At 37.6% G+C, this 21,026-nt stretch overlaps 1 protein-coding gene across 6 annotated transcripts in view; it reads left to right on the top strand.

The window, feature by feature from the left end:
- Positions 1–21,026, top strand: part of rptor (regulatory associated protein of MTOR complex 1) — a 142,422-nt gene that overhangs the window by 107,980 nt on the left and 13,416 nt on the right. For 2 of the 6 annotated variants that reach the window (XM_023333674.1, XM_023333677.1), the window contains 8 exons: positions 2,236–2,339; positions 2,421–2,598; positions 2,693–2,803; positions 9,882–9,987; positions 12,792–12,906; positions 12,991–13,115; positions 14,257–14,382; positions 20,341–20,388. In XM_023333674.1, coding sequence (XP_023189442.1) covers positions 2,236–2,339; positions 2,421–2,598; positions 2,693–2,803; positions 9,882–9,987; positions 12,792–12,906; positions 12,991–13,115; positions 14,257–14,382; positions 20,341–20,388 — 913 coding nt within the window. The remainder of the gene's footprint in view (positions 1–2,235; positions 2,340–2,420; positions 2,599–2,692; positions 2,804–9,881; positions 9,988–12,791; positions 12,907–12,990; positions 13,116–14,256; positions 14,383–20,340; positions 20,389–21,026) is intronic. The other 4 variants (XM_023333678.1, XM_023333679.1, XM_023333675.1 and 1 more) reach the window with 3 other exon arrangements.

The following is a 21,026-nucleotide window of genomic DNA, read 5'->3' as shown; positions in this document are numbered from 1 at the left end:
AGAGCTACATTTTGCTATATTTCACTCTATAATAAAAACTAGTCACTTAATAATCTGCAGGATATCCTACTGGATGTGTCAGTGATGAGTCTGTTTCTGAACTTAAGTTCAAAGGTTTACACATTCCTGTTAAAATGGCTGATTTTTATGACGTAAAAACATAAGCTCATTATTGACTATTTCAAAACCTTTATTTTATCCTTTGATATCAGATTCAAAAGCAGCATACAGTCCATCAGTCTTAATTGTGTTCTGATGAATCATTCTGGGATTAGTTTGGATAAATTATTGGCCTCATGATATTAAAATCCTGACTACTTTTTTTTTACACTTCTCTGTTACTTAAAATAAATAACTAGTCTTTTCCCCTCAGTAACAGCATCCACATGGAAGAGTGTTGTTGTAATCCCACCTTAGTCCACGGATTGGAAAAATATTTTTTATGCTGTCACATCCATCACATTCAGTCACCAAATGATTTTTCGATCACCAGCCGATTTCTCTGTCAAGTAGATTTTGCAATTTTGTTATTCAGTAGCTGTGACAACAGAATGTAAAGGCTGCTGACTTCTGCCATAGATGGAGCACATGTTGATATATTTCCTGCGAAGACTTGAGCAAAGGCAACTTAATCAAAGACTACCCTCTTGGGTTCACAAGTGTTAACATCAGCTTAACAGAGAATCCAGCTCTCTTAATTAGGATTTTGACTTTCAAATGTTATTGATTTTAACTAAGTGAACAAGGTCAAAAGCTAATTAAGATTTACTTGCTTCTCAGATGATCAATGCATTGAATTTTTTTCTATCTGTAGTGTCCAGCTATTTTCCTTCTTGTTGATTTTTGATTAATGTCAATATCTTCTGAGATATTAGACTTCAGTTGCATTTTATGTTTCATTGCTTCATATTTCTGCAGTTTTTTTTTTATTTGGTAAACATAAATCTTTAGTGTAGACTGTCAGATAAATGTTGATTCACTGCCACTGTGCCGCTCTTTAATTTTACCTGGTAAAATGTTTTGATTTACAAACATGACATGCATTTAATTTAGGAGGTGGTATAAGATATTCAGCTGAGAGACACTACAGGAATACCTCAGCCGTGTCCTACTGCTCATTCATAGAGGAATGTTCTGGGATTTGTTTGGATAAATTATTGGCCTGGATTGACTGAGTTTCAAGGCAGTATTTGGAGATGGATCTTGCTGAGGCAGAACAAGCTCCCAGTGGGGGAGTTTCGCAGTGGGAAGTAGAGAATCTAGTGGAAACGATTACCCCAGTTTACCAACAACTCTGCGTAAAGCAGATGAGTCCTGCCCCGTTTGTGTGATGCTTCTTCAATTAAGGATCCATGTATAAGTTGCAAAACTGGGTCAGATTACCTAATGAGTTTTCAGGTAAACAGGTTATATCACCTGTTTGGTTTGTCTTTTGTTCTCTAAGGATACATTCATATTTTCCTGGTAAATCTGTTTGGGCTTGCTGTCGATTCAGTTTATTTTCAAAAATCCATTCTGCTTTCTTAGCCATACACTGTCTTATCAACATGAGAAAAAAAAAGCTTCCCATTAGCTTTTTATCTACTTTTCCACTTCCACAGAATCTCTATTAAATCTGTCTCACACTAATGGCTTCTTGATGCATCGCTCATATCTCATATCAGATCTCTTTCCTCTGTCACAAACACTGTAGATTTCATAGAAAATGTGTAACTCTTACATTAAGCTGCACTGTCCCCCTCCAGCCTGTTAGATGCACAAACAAACAAAAGATGCTTGCTACAATCCGGTAATTAGCATAGAAATCAAATCCCAGCCAATGCCAGCCAGTGAAATGTGTTTGTCTGTGCTAACAAGATTTAAGTAGCCCAGTTTTCTCTGCACCGAGCTCCAGTAAACAACAACTCTACTATTCATCAGTGATGCTTCGCCTCCATTGTCCTTATTAGGTTTACCCCTCCCTCACACACCATCGTTAGACACCTCACAATGAAGAGGCGATATTACCTGCTTCACCTAATGAGATAAACTTCTTGAAATTTAGGCAAAGTTTGTAAAGTGCTGCACTTCTTAGTGCTGCAGCTGGAGGTGATAATCAAATTTTATGTGTTATGTGTGTTTCTAAACCAAACAAAATAATGTTAGCCTTTGAAACAGTTGAAAACTATGAAAACAGGTTACTACCTTTCAAATTTGAAGAACAGCCCTGCAGTAAATGCTTGTTTTTCTCACCAGGCAACCATGAACGCCAGACCTCAGAGGATCTTGGACTCTGGATCTCTGACTCAGTCGGCGCCGGCCAGTCCCACCAGCAAAGGCACGCACATCCATCAGGCAGGGTGAGGAAATCATGGTTAATTTAGATGTTGATTTTTGTTGTGACTTTTAAATGCATCTTCATTGCATCATTGTTCCTCCAGCGGCTCTCCGCCCATGCCCAGTACCAGCAGCTCCAGTCTGACCAATGAAGTCCCCAAGCCCCCTGCCAGAGAGCAGCCAGCAACACGGCCCCCGTACACCCCAACGCTGGGAGGACAGGCACCCCACTCACACCAGTTCCCCCGCACACGCAAGATGTTTGACAAGGGACCAGAACAGGTGAAGGAAAAAAACTCTCTTGTGGGAAAAACAGCTATTAACTGGAAAAAAGAGCTTCTCATCGTTGAGCATGTGTTCTTGTGCGCGGGTTCAGGCAGCTGAAGATGGCGAGGAACCGAGTGGTCACAGGAACTACGTGAGTCTGGCCCTGCAAACAGGCCTGTGTGACTGGAGTGCCAAGTATTTCGCTCAGCCTGTCATGAAGGTGAGTGTCCTGGTTTTAAACCATCTCTTCTAATGAGGAAACAAATACACCTGCTTAAGGATTTTTTTTCTAAATGAGCAATTAGACAAAAGCATTATGCAAATAGCCTAAATGAAGACATGTCCTGTGATGGAACTGGAATTGGAGTTTGGGCCATAATGGTCATTATTATATTTGGAGGGAAAAGCAGGCAGGTTGCAAACCTGAGACCAGCATCCTCACTGTGAAGTACTGTGCTGGCAGCATCATGATGTAGAGATGTTTTGCTGCAAGAGGGACATTTCATGTATGGATCTTCTAAGTAGTCCATGACCCTATAAGCATGCCACCAAATTAGTTACACATTGGGTTGTACAAGAAAAGGAAACTTGTGGAAGAATGGCTAAAACATTTTTAAAGGTCTGAATTTAAAGAAAGTAAATATATTTCTTATCATTAATGTACTTAGCAAATATTAAACTGTTATTTTCCTGAGTGGCACAAAACAGTGACATAACAAGCTTGGTTTTTTCACAATTTGTCCTGTGCGAAAATAAACACTGTGTGTTTTTATACAGTTTCTGTAAATGTCTGATTTCAGCTGTATTTACTTGCTCTGGTGACTTCAGGTACTTGCTAAACCATAAACGGACAACATTTATTTTGCTCTTTTCTTATCTTTTTGACATCTGAAAGATTTGAAGACACTAAAAGCTGTCTTCAAGTCAGCTTTTAGTGAACTGCACTCACACATTCACAGAAACATTCATGCATCTCTTTTTAAACTGTGTTGTGTTTTTCACTGACACATGCAGAGTGATAAAGCGAAGAGACAAATCATACCTCTGTGTCTTTAAGGACTTTTCACCACTTTAAGTCTCCAGTCTGGTATCAAACCACCGACCTTCTTCTGACTGCCTGACGACCGCTCGCCCTTTTGAGTTCTACTCATTCTTTGTTGCTAAGCAACAGTGAAAAAGGATATGACCGGTTATTTTCCATTTTCACATATTCATGTGAATTTTCATCATAGCAGTTTGTTTATTCCCCATTCTGCTGAGATTCAGGAACACAGTGATCCATTCAGGTACGGGAAGTCGGGGTTTAAAAGTTTATTTTAAATAGTAATAAACCGATATGTGAAACTGCAAGGTAGGGACCAGTCATTGGAGGGGGAAAGCACCTGCTTCTTCTTCAAAATGGCTTCACTGAATAATTGAGCACTCAGGTCCATAAAGTAACATCCTCCACAGGGAAATTTTAGATGGAGCACAGTCATTTTGTTATACCTGGTAGTTGGTGATGGATTTCCGTATTTATTCAAGTTTTCCTTTGTTTTTATAAAAAAGAAGATATTAAGCATCTTTTAAAGCTAACTATATCGTTAATTAGAAACAAAAAACAAGTCAGAAAGCTGTACATCACATGCGAACATGTCCCGGTGAAACTAACTAGTAGGATGAAAGTATTAGGTTTTCAGAATATTTTAGAAAAAAATATTGTTAGTTTTAAAAAAGAGACAATAGTTTACAAGAGGCATGGGAAAGTTAGATTTTCTTTTGGGACGATAAGTACAATGGTAGTAACGCTGATGTTTCAGACAAAACATGTAACTAGGCAAACCACAAAACTATGACACCCCAGAAAAAGAATGATTTCTGGGAGGCGCGGGAAGCGTTCGGGGTCGCCACGGAAAAAAGACATTTATTTTCATAAGTTCCGTCTTATATATGCCGTCGTTTAGACTGTAAAATGTACCTCTATGTAAATGTGTAAATAATCTATTGAATAATTAAATATTGATTTTTTTTCCTGTTATTTATTTATTCATTATGTATCATAAATCCTATATACATTTTTTTAAGTGTGTGCCTCAATAATTAGATCCTTTCTGATTGGTTAACTTGGACAGCAGTTCAACTGTCGACCAACAACGGCACTAACTTTGATGTGCTGAAAAATAAATTAAACAAATTATATAATTGAATAATACATACATAGTCTTGTACATCTGTAAATAAATATTTATATCTCGTAGAGCACTTCTGGATAGATGCAAACTACATCTCGTTGCTTGTACTTGTGACAGTGCAATGACAATAAAGTTGAATTCTATTCTATTCTAAATAAATCAGAAGATTAAGTAAAAATGATAATAATTAATATAATTTAAATTAAATATTTTCATTTCATTCTTTATGTAGAATTTCCTAAAACATTTAAAAATGATTGCTACATGTATGTATGTATTTATTTTTTGTATGTATTTTCAGTTTTATTTACATATTTGCAAACATATACACATTTTTTAATGATGTGAACCACAGCACTTTTGGGTTTTTATCACAATGTGATTAAATTAAGTTATATTTAAATTAGAAAAGCAACAAATATTTTTTCATCTGCTTAAAAGTTGACATTTGAGATTCCTTGGGTATTGCTGTGTTATTTTAGTCTATGCTAGAAGGAGACAATATGTAAACTCAAAATCTTCATGTAAAAGTGGCTGCAGTGAATCAGAGTCCCAGTGGAAACTGTTTGCAGCAAAGTGCCTAATGACCAAAAGGCATTTTACGTTGCTTGGTTTAAAGTATTGGTGCCATTAGCTTATTCCCTCTAGATCAGATCCACTTTTAAGACTCTGTAACTCCAGTCCAATTCTTATACAGACAAAAAGAGCATCAACTCAATGCTATATTTAGCAGCAGATAATACAGTGTAATGATTTAGGAATTTCATAAATGACTTATCTCTTATTTCACTTCAGCTATTTGTAGTTGTCAATAACTGGTGGTCTAATGGGGAAACTAGGGAATGTATTGCAGTACTTTGTTCAGCTTAAAGTAACATTGTGTTTAAATTTTCCAAACTTTGCAGACAAATATAGCTCCCTGATTGAAGGTAAATGTTGAGAACTGGTGTTATTTTCAGGAAGGAATAAAAAAAAACAGGAGGTGTTTTTATTTGGTTGAACAGAGTTTGTTTGGTGCAGTTGTTCTCGAAGCACAGAGGTAGCTGCTCGGCATGACTCGGTTTGAGCAATAAATACATCTGTATGTTATCAGCACTCTTCCAGGTTTCTGTATAACACTGTCCATCATGGATTTTCTAAGATTTACAAATAACCCAAACCAGAAGTAAAATTTTCAGTTTTTCACTAACTCCTTAGAAGTTGTGCGCAAATATATTTTTTAGAAATTTGACATTTATGAAGGGTTCAAGAGGAGTCACATCATGTATTGTAATAATAAGAAAAGACATGGATAAATTATAGAAATTACTGTAACTTGTTGGGTTTCAGTGAACAAAAACATTCATCCGGTACAAAAAAGGACATCTGCATTCCAGTATAATGGCAGGGAGATAAATAAATCACACCTGCTGCCAACGTTGTAAACAAAACTTAACTTTCTTATCTTAACTAACTTAAGTTCTCATATAAACTAGCCTATCTTGTCACTTTCTACCATCAGCCTTTTCCACTTTCTGAACTGACCATATATGTTTGCTCCCAAGTATTTTTGAGAGGTCAGCAGTGTTCAAGTTATCAAGATGTTGGTCTAAATCCAGGAGTACACAATCATGCATGATAAACTTGAGACATTTTATTCCTGCAAAATGCTGTTTCAGAATAGTTGGAATGTGTCACCTTTCCTTTCAATAACAAGAGAGAAGCTTTGACATTTAGAAACTAGATAATAAAATCAGTTAAATAAGGTATTTACAAGGCACACAAAAGGTCACACATCCTAATATTTCACAGGAAAAACCTTTTGATTTGAATATCTTCTGTAATGTCACATTTATTTCTGTCCAAAGTTGCATTTATTTTTCTCCAAGCTCTTTAAGTGATACTGGGAGAGTCAGACCACCTCCTAAACTCCTAACCCTAACTCTAACACAACTACTCCCACACAACTTGAGGCCGATAAATTCTGTCTTTCTTCTGCAAAGTTGATAGCTCCCCACTATCCCTCGGGTTAATAATGCGCTGAACATTTCCTAACCCAGTTATAATAGTTCCAACAATTTTTTTGTTTGTTTGTTTGCCTAACCTGACCCTTCTTAAATAGATTAATGTCTTTTACACAACTACTCAATGTCTTCTGACATAATTGTTTAATGAATTAGAACATAATCAACTCTGCAGTAATTATCCAGTGGGAAGCTCCAACCTATTTGCTTTGTAATATCCAGGTGGTGACTTTCTTTTGGTAAAGCAGTGTATGATGTTAGATGAAAACTGGGCAGAAAAGTCTGAAAAAAGAAAAATTATCAAAGCAAAATGTTTGAAAAGGACAAGACACAGAGGGACATGTAGAGGTGGGAGCAGAGTGTGGGTGAAGAAGGAGGAACAGGTTGACAGTGAAGTAAAACTTATGATAAAGAGCATTTGGGGTGGATGAATGAGATGAAAGTCAGACAGAGCGTGGAGCTCCAAGAAGAGGCGATGGAAATCAGAAAGATAACTGGATAGGAAGATTGTACGAGAGCAGGCGGCAGAGACACCAGAGCGAGGGTTCTGCTGTAGTGCGAATCTAAACGCTGCGTTTGCAAAAGAAAAAAATTAAATGTTGAGTGCTGCCATAAAACTGCTCACTCCATTATGAAGCTACTCTGTTGATGTGAGTATGCAGGTTTTTGTATCTCTTTGTCAGCAGCACACAAGGGATGTTTGTATGTGGATGTTTACGTTAGATGCTTAAATGCTGGAAATGACTAAACATCTCTTGATTTGTTCATAAGTTTTTAGATGCTCTTGAATATTTAATACAAGAGCATTAGAATAACTTAAAATATCAGAATTTCTAATCAAGTCCTGAGAATTTTGAGTCCCGTGGTTTAAATGGACTTGCTTTTTTCACCTCTCATTCTTTCAATTTATTGACTGAAACATCTTTTCAATCATCTGTAGAATTCATGTGACCTCCCAGAATCAGTGTCAGTTTAAACTTTTTATGCGATTCAGAATTAGTCATTGCATAATTTTATCTCTTGCTGCTGCATAACGCTGGTTTCTTTCAGTAGAAACTAACCTGTAGCCAAAAATATAAAATATCAAAAAACCCTACACAGCCGAATGTGTAGGGTTTTCAGGTTTGGACCTTCAGACCAGACTGAAATATAGAACTATATGGTCGGCCTAAATACCATCTGAAGAAATGTTTTATGATCTGCCATTGATGTCCAAAATCTTCTATTCACCTCAAACAGAACCAACAACTTTGGTTTAAGTTTGGTCACCGTTGGAAAACCCGATGGCGTCCGAGCTTAAATTAATGTTGGAATTTGAACTGGTCAGAATTCTGCCGGAATCGTTGGAAATCTACAAGAAGTTTATGATTTCTCTGCTACTTGCTAAGGGATAATTATGTAAACATTTTTAGAATTGTATGTATATATTTGAGTGTGTGTGTGTTGTTTTGATCTTGTGTGAAGTAGAGAAACTCCACAGTGATTTCTAACTTCTTTTCAAAGTTAACCCTGAAAAGAGAGCAGTTCAGTTCCATCCTTGAAGGTCTAAAATGTGTCAAATTTGTGCTCATGATGAGAGTGTGGCACCTTTAACCAGAACGACAAATGTTCTCAGAGGTTCTGCTACGTAATACAGTTCCTATTTTACTATAGATCTTTCTATGTGGAGAACTAACACTCATCTATCACCTGGGGGTCTCATTACAGAATACGTTAGCTGCTGACACACAGCAGGGCAGCAGCCCTGGAAACAGCAGTGTGAGCAGGCTTTTACCTTGACATGGCCCTCATAGTCACACTCATTTTTCCTCTCAGCTTGGAAAATACGTCAGAGTCCTCCTGCTGCACCTGCCTCCTCTCTTACTCAGTTAGGAACCAGAGAGTCCCAGAGGAACGGCCAAAGTTATTTATTCAGGGATCGGAAGTGTGAAGTGTTTGAACGTACATTTGCTTCAAAGCCACATTTACACACACGTCAGGGTGTTGATTGCATGCAGTAGTAGTGTAGTCACGTGGTGTTGAAGCTGTTTATTGAAGCTATTTAGCATTCAGTGAGTGTGGGAGGCTTTGCAGCAAAAAGGTGCTTAATAAGCACACACGGCCAGCCATCATCAAATACCACACACACATGCAGCTTAACCGCTGCTGTTTATTTAAAAACCATATATTTGTAATGCATGACTTTAATGCATTCATCGGGACGCATGCTTTATTTTACACTGCATTTTTAATGCAACCCTAATGAAAGACTTATTCTGTTCACTTAAAGCTGGGCACTAATTCTGTGAGGTCTCTTTTGTTATGCAAGACTTAATCAAGTTATTTTTTTAATACTGTCCCCCTGCTCAGCAGATGTGATTAGATGTAATTACAGGAAGGGATTTTGATACCTTGAGTCATTTTTTTCACAAGCTCATGAGCGTCCCCAATGTTGGTGCAGCAAAATTAGATTTAAAACTGGGATGGATTCAATTATGACCTCTTCCAAATGCAAGCAGAGAGGGGAAACGGGAGAGCAGCATGATCTATGGTTATGTTATAGAAGAATAAAACAACAAGATGTGAAGAAAAACAGAAAATGACCCAAAATACAGAAATTGTATGGAATGCATAGATGAATCTTTGAACACAGGAAATATGAAATAATAATATGCTATTTTTAAAATGAGCAGGACTAAGTTTAAGCTTTTTGACATTTCATCCTTTCGCCATTTATTTTGAGAAATGTCTTATTTTATTCCAACATCATATTTTCACATTATTATTGCTTGTTTTACATGTACATCACACATCTGGTTTATATTAACTTCCATAATTTCTCACGGGGGAAAACAACAAATTGCAGAGTCACTTTGTCAAAGGTGCCCATTGATAAACCAATTGTTCGTGGAAGAGTTGCTACTTTTCTTGCAAAGCAACAAACAGAACCATCATTTATTATCATTTGACACTAAGTTTGTTGTGTAAAAAAAATTGCTGAATGTGAAGTCAGTATTGAAATTGAAGTAAAACAATTTACAGAAAGTCACAGGATTGAAGCACACCAAACATCGTCGAGCTGTTGTTTTGTATTATGATGGAGGACTTTTAATGTTTTTTTTTTTTTTTTTTTACATCGTCTCAGATCCCAGAGGAACATGACCTGGAGAGCCAGGTCAGGATGGAGCGGCAGTGGAGGTTCCTGAGAAATGCTCGCGTTAGAAGACAGAGTCGAGTCATCACACAAAGAGGTGAGTGGCACACAAACGACTAATTAAATAACTTATAAAATAATCATTTAAATGTGTTAAAAAAACTGGAAATAAAAACAGAAAGTATTTATTGCATGTAGAATTAAGTAATTATTTGTTACCGTATTTTCTGGACTATAAAGTGCACCTCACTATAAGCCGCACCCACAAAGTTTAAAAAAAAACAAAAAAAAAACTGGAAACGTACATACATAAGCCACACCGGGCTATAAGCCGCTGGTATTTCCGCCGCTTTCGGTTTTTCACAAGGCCACAGCAGAGGGACCATCCTTAATAAATTTGCTGTTAAGGACGCAGTCCTGCATATCCAACGCCGGACCATGGCGTTGGATATCATTCACGCCGAGCTTAAGCGGCTATCAATCTGTACTGCCAGATCGATCGGCATCATATGAACTTCTTTGTGTTGTTTCCATGATGAGGGGGTGTGAGTTTGAAAACATTTGGGAAACATTTGGGCGTGGGAAAAAAAGTAGCGGCTTATAGTCCAAAAATACGGTAATTAAATATTAGTAATGTTAATTATAACTCGCCCATCAAACTTAGTGGGCAGGATTATGGCTGCTTCTGTAGGGATTCTGGCATCTGATTGGCTGCTTCAAACAGGAAGTCAAGAAAGTTTCTTTCAGTTTTGTTGGATATGTGGTAATAACTGACCTTTGTCTTCAGCTTTGTATGTGATAACGCAAAAAAAAAATTGAGGTGGACGATTTGAACTACAATTCTAGGATACAGGATTTCCACAAACATATTTTTGGACTATTTTTTATTGGGGTTTTTTATATAAAGTCGACACTAGCAGGCTTATGGTTAGATATCAAGTTAAGAAGCAGCACTGTGAATATCTCCTCACGATCTTCATCACTGATTTACTGAGCTTTATGTCTGACGTCTGGCCAGAAGAAGCCAATGATGCGACAACACAGCAAATTGTGTGCAAATAATTTACAGCAGTGAACGGATAGATATAAAAACGGTTCGCAGCTGGAAACATCCTGCTCTATGACACACAGGAGTCCCTTCACACACACACACACACACACACTCGTACAGAGTATGGAGTGGCAGCATAGTCACAGAATCCTCCTGTGAAGTTAGAGCGCTCTCAAACAGAATAACTAACAAACTCAACGTCACTGGCAGCCCCCCTGCAACACACACACACACCCAGTCACGAGGCGATTGGCGTCAGAGCTGAGTTTTGCTCACGTACACACCTCTCCCTTACTTTCAACTGCTCGCTCAATCATTGAATTCCCCCTTCTGTTTTTTTGTTTTTTTTTAAAAGAAGTGGAAGGGTTGCCCTCATTCAGTCGGCTCCCTCCTGAGAGAGACAAGACTGGAGGAGGAGGATGAGCGCAGAGATAGAGGAAGGCTGAGGAGTGGAGAAAGCTACAAACTGATTACGTTTTTGTCTAGATCCTTACCTCTGTATAACAGCGTTTTACTGATAAAGTTGTCCGCTTCTTAATGCAAGAGTTAAAACAGCTTTTTCAGTGGTCACATGAAACTGTGGTGAAAATTTTACTCATTCTCCATAAAATTCTGTATGACCATCTCAAATTATTTTCTTATTTTCTGGCATTACAAAACCCTTCTAAGTCTTTGAGATACTGGGGTTTACTGGGAAACCTGGGAGTAGTGATGGACTCTCCAGAGCCACATAAAGACAGTTACAAAGTCGGCCTTCTATCACTTGAAGAACATTTCCAGGATTAAAGGACTAATGTCTCTGCCAGATCTAGAGAAACTCATCCATGCGTTCATCTTCAGTCGCATTGATTACTGCAACAGCGTCTTCACAGGTCTGTCCAACAAATCAATTAAACAGCTGCAGCTGATCCAGAATGCTGCTGCTCGCGTTCTCACTAAAACCAGGAAGATAGAGCACATAACACCCAACGTGTGTTTTAAAGTCCCTACACTGTCTATAAAACCAGTGTAGGGACTGGAATAGACTTTAAGATAATCACTGAACGGCTTAGCACCACAATACATTAAAGATCTGCTGTTGTTGTATCAACCTTCCAGACATCTCAGGTCTTCCGGTTCTGGTCTGCTCTGCATCCCCAGAACCAGAACCAAACGAGGAGAAGCAGCAATCAGCATCTATGCACCACAAATTTGGAACAAACTTCCAGAAAACTGTAAAACAGCTGAAACACTGACTTCCTTTAAATCTCTTCTAAAAACCCACCTGTTTATTATTGTATTTGAAACGTAATCAATTACAAATTTATTGATGGAACTTGACTTAAGGTCGTGTTTTGATGGTTGATTCTATGTTGCATTGTGTTTCTGTGTTTGACATGATGTAAAGCACTTTGAAATGCCTTGCTGCTGAAATGTGCTATACAAATAAAATTTGATTTGATTATTCTATTCTATGATGATTAGGAAAAAGAGAAAATATGCAGGACCTGATATCCAGCTGTGTGGATAAAAATGATTTTTCCACCAGGGGACCAATAAAATGATTGTTCAATTCCACTCTCTGCTGTTTTACTGACTGTGATTGGCTGTTAATTTCTGAATCAACCAATCAGGAAGAAGAGCACAAAGTACAGCTGAAGCATCTGGAACATAATTATCAATTAAATATTTTCTTCATCATGAATGCACATATTTTGAGTATTGTATTGTAGTGATACTTTCCTGGATATTCTGCAGGACTTTCAAAACAAATTACTTATCATGTGACTATCTGACATTGGAGACACATTCAACAAAAATGTGACCATCTGAGTTTTGAGAACTCTTACCATCTTCCTTTTTTGTCACAGGCATTTCCCGTCTAGACGATCAAATATTCATCAACCGTAACCCCGGAGTGCCATCTGTTGTGAAGTTTCACCCCTTCAACACCTGCATCGCTGTGGCCGACAAGGACAGCATCTGGTCAGAATACATCACACACTCAGCCTGAATTCCTCCAGGCGTTATTGTTTCACTTACACTGGAGCCTGAATATGTCTGTACCAGTTTCTGGGACTGGGAGAAAGGTGAGAGGCTGGACTACTTCTACAACGGGAACCCTCGTTACACCCGGATCACTGCCATGGAGTACCTGAACGGACATGACTGTTCGTTACTGCTCACTGCGACAGGTGGGAGGCACTAATTCACATCCAGAAAATATAAATATCTGTCCCCACCAGAGCATTAGCAGTGCTTACTGTATCCTACACACACCTCTCTGTATTCATCATCAATATTACTGAGCAATTATCTTTCTTTCTTCGATCTTCATAGGTCATTTTTCTTTAGAAAAACTCCACATTTAAACTCATTTATTCTGTTTGTTCATCATAGAATAAATTTAAACTAAGAATAAACATTGCCTTTAATTGCACTTCAAACCGAGAAAATGCTCAGGAATTAATGCTTTTAAATTCAGCCTCATCAAAAAGTAATGTGCACTTATTGAGCTTTTCTCCATCAGTCATGCTCTGAAGGATACCATTTCTTATACAGATACCACATTAAAAAAGTAAAGCAATGAGCATAAATCAGGTGGGAACTTTCATGGCTTGTAATAACGTTCTGGAAGGAGCGAGTGGACAGGTTTAATGCTTTGCTCTTAGTTGTGTTTGAGCTGCAGATATCTTTTTAGGGCAAGGCTTCAGTCCTGTTTTTCTTCTCTGTCAAGATGTTGTAGGTGAACAGCCTTTTAAAATGTTACTCTGCTTAACTTCTCTGATGTTTTTATGTTTAAAGAACTTTAGCGAAGTTATAAAAACAAAACTCATGAAGATTTCATCACACTCAGAACATACAAAGGCATTTTAGTGAATTAAATATCACTAGAAGTTTATTTATTTCAGTAATTTTCTTTAAAAAGTATACCCTATAGATTCATTATAATGGCCTCTGGGTAATGAACAATTTGCTTGCCTACAGTGTTAGTACTGTAAGCAGCCAACTTCTTATCAGTGTCATTTTGTGGCTTACACTTATTGTGTAGGGACTCAATGACTATGATAAAAAAAAAAAATCTTTTTTTTAATTGATCTTAAGCTGTATGTTAATTCTCCCACAAACTAAATATTTATTTTTCATTAATCACGGTTATCCAAATTAACAGAATTAAACACAATAAACTCCCATGTGTATTTAACCCACTATAATATAAAGTTTAGTTTCTGAATTGAATGACTGACATACAGTAAATCCTCTTTTTGATTGTATTTTAATTTATTTGTGTGTGTTTTTTAAATTTTCATCTCGTCACCTCCTTCCTTTGTCCAGATGACGGAGCGTTGCGTGTCTGGAAGAACTTTGCTGACCAAAAGAACCCAGAGATGGTAACGGCATGGCAGGGCCTTTCCGACATGCTGCCAACCACCAGAGGTCAGCCCTCCTCCAGCACCCACAGTAAAGATCAACACTTTCTATTACTGCGTGTTGTGCTCATGCCCCACAGTCCTCCTGTTTTGGTGGATGCTCACCCCAACCCCTCCTGTCCAACCCGTCCCAGTCATAAATTCACCCCTCCCCATCCTCAGCAAGTATGACAGGAAGGCTGCTGCATTAATTCAAACAAGCTTAAACTTTGAATATACGCAGTTCTTGTTCTCTGCGCACACTTTTTTTCTTCCATAACATCCTGTTTTTTTTTCCTTTAAATGCAACCAAGGAGCTTTTTTAGTTAAAAACTAAAACTGGTGGCAGACTTCGAAAGCGCCAGAGTGAAGCAGCAAATAAACATCAATTTAATATTCTTTTTATTTAGATCACAACAAATAATAAACATAAAGAGAAAACAATCAATCCCCGTTGAGCAGAAATTGGTCAAAACAATATGTATAACCCTGTTTAACTTTAGGAAATAATTATAAATCCCAAAATGACTGACCAGTCCCAATATCATACATTAAGGGGAACGAGAAAATGAAGTGTTTGAATTTGGTCAACGACACCCACAATGGCATTATTAATGTGCAATGGCATAATACCTCAACCAATCAGAAATAAAACATGATACAGACTATTTGTAAGAGAAAGTACAGCTACATTTATGCATCACTTTTTCAATCCAAATATAATGAAAGAGCTGCATAAGTTTTTGATTAAAGAAATGTATGTACAAAAATATATTACCAGAATCGTGGATTAGTGAGACCATCAGATATCAAAACACGACTCAGCTCAGAACCAAAGAAAAACTAATAAGAACCTGAAGTGTTCTTATTGTTTAAATTAATCTAGTTTGGTGATTTATAAACATATATAACTTAAAATAAGTCATAAGACTGGATTAATCAAATTCAATGTTAATGTCAGATCATATTAAATTTTACTGTACATCATAAAAAATTCTAACTTCCAATTCATTAAAGTTGCCATAAAAACTCATTTATACATGTCTTGAAGTCTTACTGTAGATTTCTATTTTGTAATTGCTAGAAAAAGGGCCTTTATAATGGTTCAAACTATCAAACTGTGTTATAACCCCAGAGGGTTGGAGATTCAGGCCAGAACTTGTGAGCTCTCAGAGCCCAGATCTCTAAACTTTTAGTAGAGACACAAGATTGGAATAGAAATAAAATGCAACTTCCTTCCAAACTTTGTAATATTTAGGTTGTGCCTGACTTATTATTATATAGTGATGTTTTGATTTTTTTTCATCAGATAGCATAAATGCACACTATTATTTGAAACAAATATAATGTGAAATCTGATGCCAGCCACCATTAGAAATTGTCCATCAGGTTTCTGTTATATTTCTGAAAAAGCTGGATCTAACCTGCGAGGTGGCCTACATTCAACTTAATCTGGCTGCAGAATTATGCATTCAGCAGGTAGGTAATTTTCCCTCTTCCCTTGCAGGATTGTTTATCTTCCATCAGTAAAACAGATCACGTAAAACTCAACTGTTGACAATCTTGTGGACTTACTGTCACGTTTAGCCTCTTAGCTGACACACTTCCATAATTCCTGAGGCAGTTATTCACAAATATGTGAGCCAGGGCAGACAGCAGCGCTACACTCTTGTCAGAAACATCCACCCACTTCACTATTCTACCCCACCACATGCACGCACACCCCCACACACACCCCTGCACACCTCACATACACAGTACACACTGTCATGCCTCAATCCCAGCTGCTCCACATTTTTCTGCCTCAAGCACTTCTACATTTCTGGGCCAGAATTGTTTTTGGGGAACGCGGGGCTGCAGGAGTGTGCACACTTAAATGTGTCAATAACTGCTGCATTTAGTAACCATACTTTTGTACTTCTTATGAGAAAGAACCAGTAAATGCTTTACTTTATGTTAAATATACAGCTAATTATCTTGACAATATAAAAATCAGAGCTAAGACTTTAAACCTGATCATTTATACTAATTAATTACAGAAAAAAAATCATAAAATAAGAAAGTAAAATATGTAGTGCTTAAATTAGTAAAAATCTGATGTCTGGGTGCAAGTGAATATAGCACAGAATTACCTATTATGTAGAAAGTGCTCCCCATCTCCTATAGTTAAGCAGGGCTGCATAAAACAAGTTTATATGAAGTTGAACTGTGTTTTTGAGAGTAATCTTTAAAGGTCACTATTACTATAGAGCCCCAGAAGGTTTTGGGTTTTGCTTATTTTCTGCTTTTTGCTTATTTATGCAGCATTCAGACTGGCCGATGAGGCATGTTAAGAAAAATGCATTTCATGGAGAGGGTTTAAAGTCACATTTTTTTCTGAAATACAGTGACTGTAATGACTCTGCTAAGTTAAATGGGTTTTATGCAAAGTTGTGCATGGTTAAATAAGAAATGTATTTTTTTTTCCTCTGGGCCAGCCAGAAACTAAAAGAGAAGAAAGAAAATACAAAAATGAAAAAAATATTAAGAATTCCGGCATTGATATAAAGGTTAAGACTCAACCAATAGCAAATATGATCATGTATGGTAGGACAAAGCAGGAGAGTAAGGAGACAGATGTTGAACCACTCTGAACTCCATTTCCAAAACCCTGTAGAATTACATATATATGTTTATTTTTTCCAGTTTCCACTGGCAGAATATCACCAGTTTTACCCTTATTTACCCTCTAAGAACAGGGTTTCTGTCATTTAGTTGTATATTTTGATGTTCAACGTCTTTTTTGTATACTTAGAGTTGCTGCATTTTAGAAGAAATGTGAATTTTTAATCCTTTACAGATAAAGTATTTTTCTTAACACCTCGCCCTTTATTCTGAGCCAAAAGGCAATAAAATACCAACAAAATAAACTTGGATTGAGTCTAATGGTCACATAAGCTTCATCAATAGCTGTGATCAAAAAAGGTTAGATACAAAAGTGTTGGGCCAAACATGTCTTCCAAGGCGAGGAAAAATAGAGAACAGAAAGTTTAAAAAAAAGTTAATGGAATGCATCACTGGAGAGTAGTAGGAGAAAATAGTAAAGTGAGGAAACACCAGGTGTGTAGTGATAGGCCTAAGGTTCACCAGCAACTCAGGAAAATCTATCCCAACTTTATATAAAAGGAAAGTTTAAATCCTCATCTTAAAGGTAGACAGGGTATCAGCTTCCCAGGCGGAGCTAAAGTGTCTTCCAGTAACTACCACCACCCCCCGGAGAACCATCTTACAGTCTGACACAGCAGAAGGAAATTACATGTGGTTGTGCTGAAATGTCTAATTGGAAAAAAAAAATTGGCTATAGTTCCCAGGTGCCTTGAAGACGTCATATCAATCAATCGTCTCCTTTCTAGTCTGCATAGTTTCTGTCGCATTTAACGTCTCTGTGAGAGGCTTTATGTTTGGTACATGCGTATTACTGTGAAGTAAAAGTACAAATACATTCATCAGACATTTAAGTATTCCCCAATTGTACAGAGCTAAAGCTGACTAATATATATGAGTACTGTGGAGTGATTTTATACTGGATGAACTCCTGTTAAATTGCCCATTTCGACATTAACAGCTAAAAAGATCTTGAAGGATGAACATTTAATGAGACTAAAAAACATATAGAAATAGAAGTCCTCAAAAATGAATGTTGTGTCCTTTTTAATGAGCAATATTAAATTAGTTTCTTAAATATAATTTTGCAGACATCTGTGTTTATTTGAAAGCCATCTGTACTTAGCTTTAATATTGTACCATGATAGCTCAGTTTGTGGACAACTTGTGCGCCACTGTGTTTCGAAGCACATCTGACTGAACATTGAATCTGTCAGGATAAGTGACTGGATGACCTAAAGCCTCCACAGAGGTCCCAACAGAGTCAGCAGAGCTCCGAGGGGACTGTAGGGATTGTGGAGAGGCGACACATTTAACTAACCTCACAGCCTGGATAAGTCCCACACCACAAATTGCCCAGAGAGGCTCTTGCCCCTGCAGAGAGGACACTCTGTCTCTTTCCCTGTCTTTGTCTCTCTCTGCAAGTGTTTCCACAAAGATTTTCACATTTAATGGTGTGCTTGTTATGGTGGATTGACAGTTGCTGCTTGGCTTGGACTCTGACTACACTGAAGGCATCAGCTGAGATTTCTCCTGAACTTTTAGTTAGGCTTCCGTTTGTTTTTTTGGCAGAAATGTTAAAAAAGACCAATAAAACCTCACATACACACTAGGTTTTTCTCCAGCATAAACTTCCAGTATTCTCTTATGAGTAATTACATTTACTCAATAGGTATGTTGATGGTTATAAGCTAGAATTTGTAGAATAAAAAAAAAAACTGTCCTCAGATGCATTAATAATATAAAGCCCATTAAATAATACACAACTCTATCTTAGTGCTGCCAAGAAATCTGTTCTTGCTCTGAAGGCAGCTGCTAAAAGACTGAACATTTCTCAAGGAGAGGCTGGCAGAGACAAACAGTCGGAGCCTGGTACCTGCTGGACCCATCCCCACTCACCCCATTTCCATCAGCCAATGGCGTTCTTCTGTGCTGTTTTCATACCAGTGGAACATTTCTCTAGACTGACTGGCTTGTTGTTACTTTGCTGGGTCTTTGATATTGTTTTGTGTTTTCCCTCGTCTCTGGAGAGAGGCTGAACAAGGCAGCAACAAAACGACTCCCTATCATGTCAAAATCCCTTTGTTTTAATTTAATATTGAATCGGGCAGCTTCATTATTTCCTAAGTATCCTACTCAGTCGACCTTTCTCTAACTTTTATTTACATTTGCAGACATTTATGTGCAGGAACTTTTACAAATATTCATCTATTCAACCTTTTCATCTTTTGTTACATTACGACCACATGCTTCCGTGTATTTTATTCAGCTCACATAGACTAACACCATAAATAAAGGATGCATTGTTTTCAAAGGTTTTTGCAAACAAAAACCTGAAAATCTTTTGAGTCTTTATTTTCAACCCCTCTGAGTAAATGCTTTGTAGGAATACTTTAAATGTTTGTTCCTACCAGCTTTACCCAACTACAGACTGCTATCTTTGCCAGATCAGTAAATTTCAAGTCATTTTTGTTTTTTCTGAGCAGAGGACAATCTACCATGTGTTTGCTGGTGTCTCCTACACACCTTATAGGCAAACTCGAAATGGGAGTTTTTATTTTGTTTTCTTCAACAATGGCTTTTTCTGTGCCACTTTGTTGAGTTTTACTCTTTCTATTTATGGATGATTGATGCAACAATATTCCTTTACATTTTAAAAGCTTGGAATATATGGAATATTATTTTCTAATCTAACCCTCGTTTAGACTTTTCAACAACTAGTTCACTAACCTTGGGTACATCTAAGCACTTTATGAGGAGTATGCAGATATGAACACCTGAATTTATGCCGAGACTTAAATATCCACATCACTCAGTGATGGTGCGTTTTATTTGTATCAGAGTAAATGAGGCTTAATACAAATGTGCCACATTGTTCAGATTTTTATTTGTAAAGAATTGAAACTCATTTGTTTTCCTTTTACTTCACAAGACGGGAACATAAAGTTCTAATAAAATGCACAGAAGTGTGTGGTTGTATCTGGAGAAAATGCAACAAAATCAAGGGTTATGAAGAGTTCTGCAAGGGACTGTAGATGTGTCTGGTCCTGCTGCTGGTTTTGCCCCTGCGGAAAAGGGCGAATCAGAACTTTGGACCCTGCAGGTTACAGTTTGAGCGATGGTCCCTGTTTGGGATGCAGATCCTCTTAGATCTCAGCTAGTTTTGTTGGAAGCAGCTGCCTTGTTCATTCCTCTGCTGAATGCATGTGAACTGCAAAACTCTAGAGGTGATGATTCTTTTCAGTTTTACAGTTCTTTTAGAAGTGTGTGGGACTCCTTGGGTTAGCATGCACAGGGGTTCTTTCTAATTTGTCGCTGGCTTTGTTGCATTCCTGCTGTACCCCTCTTCCCCTTCCCCCACTCGCAGGTCTGGCCAGAAGGGTTTCCATCTATCTTGACAGGAGCAAACAAGGAGGTGAGTCTTACCTTCCTGTTCTTTTCTTGCTTATTCGGAGAGCAAGGGTGCTGCAGTATACAGCTTGGAACGTGCCTCTTCTGTTTGTAGTCCTTTTATTTCCTTTAACATCACCCCCACACCCCTTCCCCTTTTCCATTGCTCGTTCATCTGTCTGGTGTGTTAATGTCCAGCCACTCCATCTCTGACAGTCACTCTGAAGTTCACAAGAATACAAAGGAAAAAATTTGGTTGTTTAATTTTGTTTATGATAGCAAGAACCTCTCAAAACGTTAACCCACACTTCTTAACAGGGATAGAAATTAAGTTTAAATTTTGAAAATTAAGCTCAAGCAAAACAACCACGCCATACTAACAGAGTTGTGTATTTTATCTAAAATTAATAAAATTAGAAATGGAATTAAAAACCCTGCAGAACGCTCCTGCTGATACCTTTTTGTTTTTTTCCCCCCAACTTGTAAACCTTTGCCAACAATTTAGCATCAGTTTGATGAGGATCCAGGCAGGGCTTTACAGTCTGTTCACAACAACCAGTAGCAAATGTTTGGGTTTCTTAATCCCAACATACAAAGCAGGGTTAACTCCCTCCAGGCTTCAGGGCACCAAAGATAAAAACAGGACCCAATTTTGAAAGCACA

This window comes from Xiphophorus maculatus, chromosome 5 (assembly GCF_002775205.1).
Source record: "Xiphophorus maculatus strain JP 163 A chromosome 5, X_maculatus-5.0-male, whole genome shotgun sequence".
NCBI lineage: Eukaryota > Metazoa > Chordata > Actinopteri > Cyprinodontiformes > Poeciliidae > Xiphophorus > Xiphophorus maculatus.
This window is presented reverse-complemented; position numbering and strand designations above follow the sequence as displayed.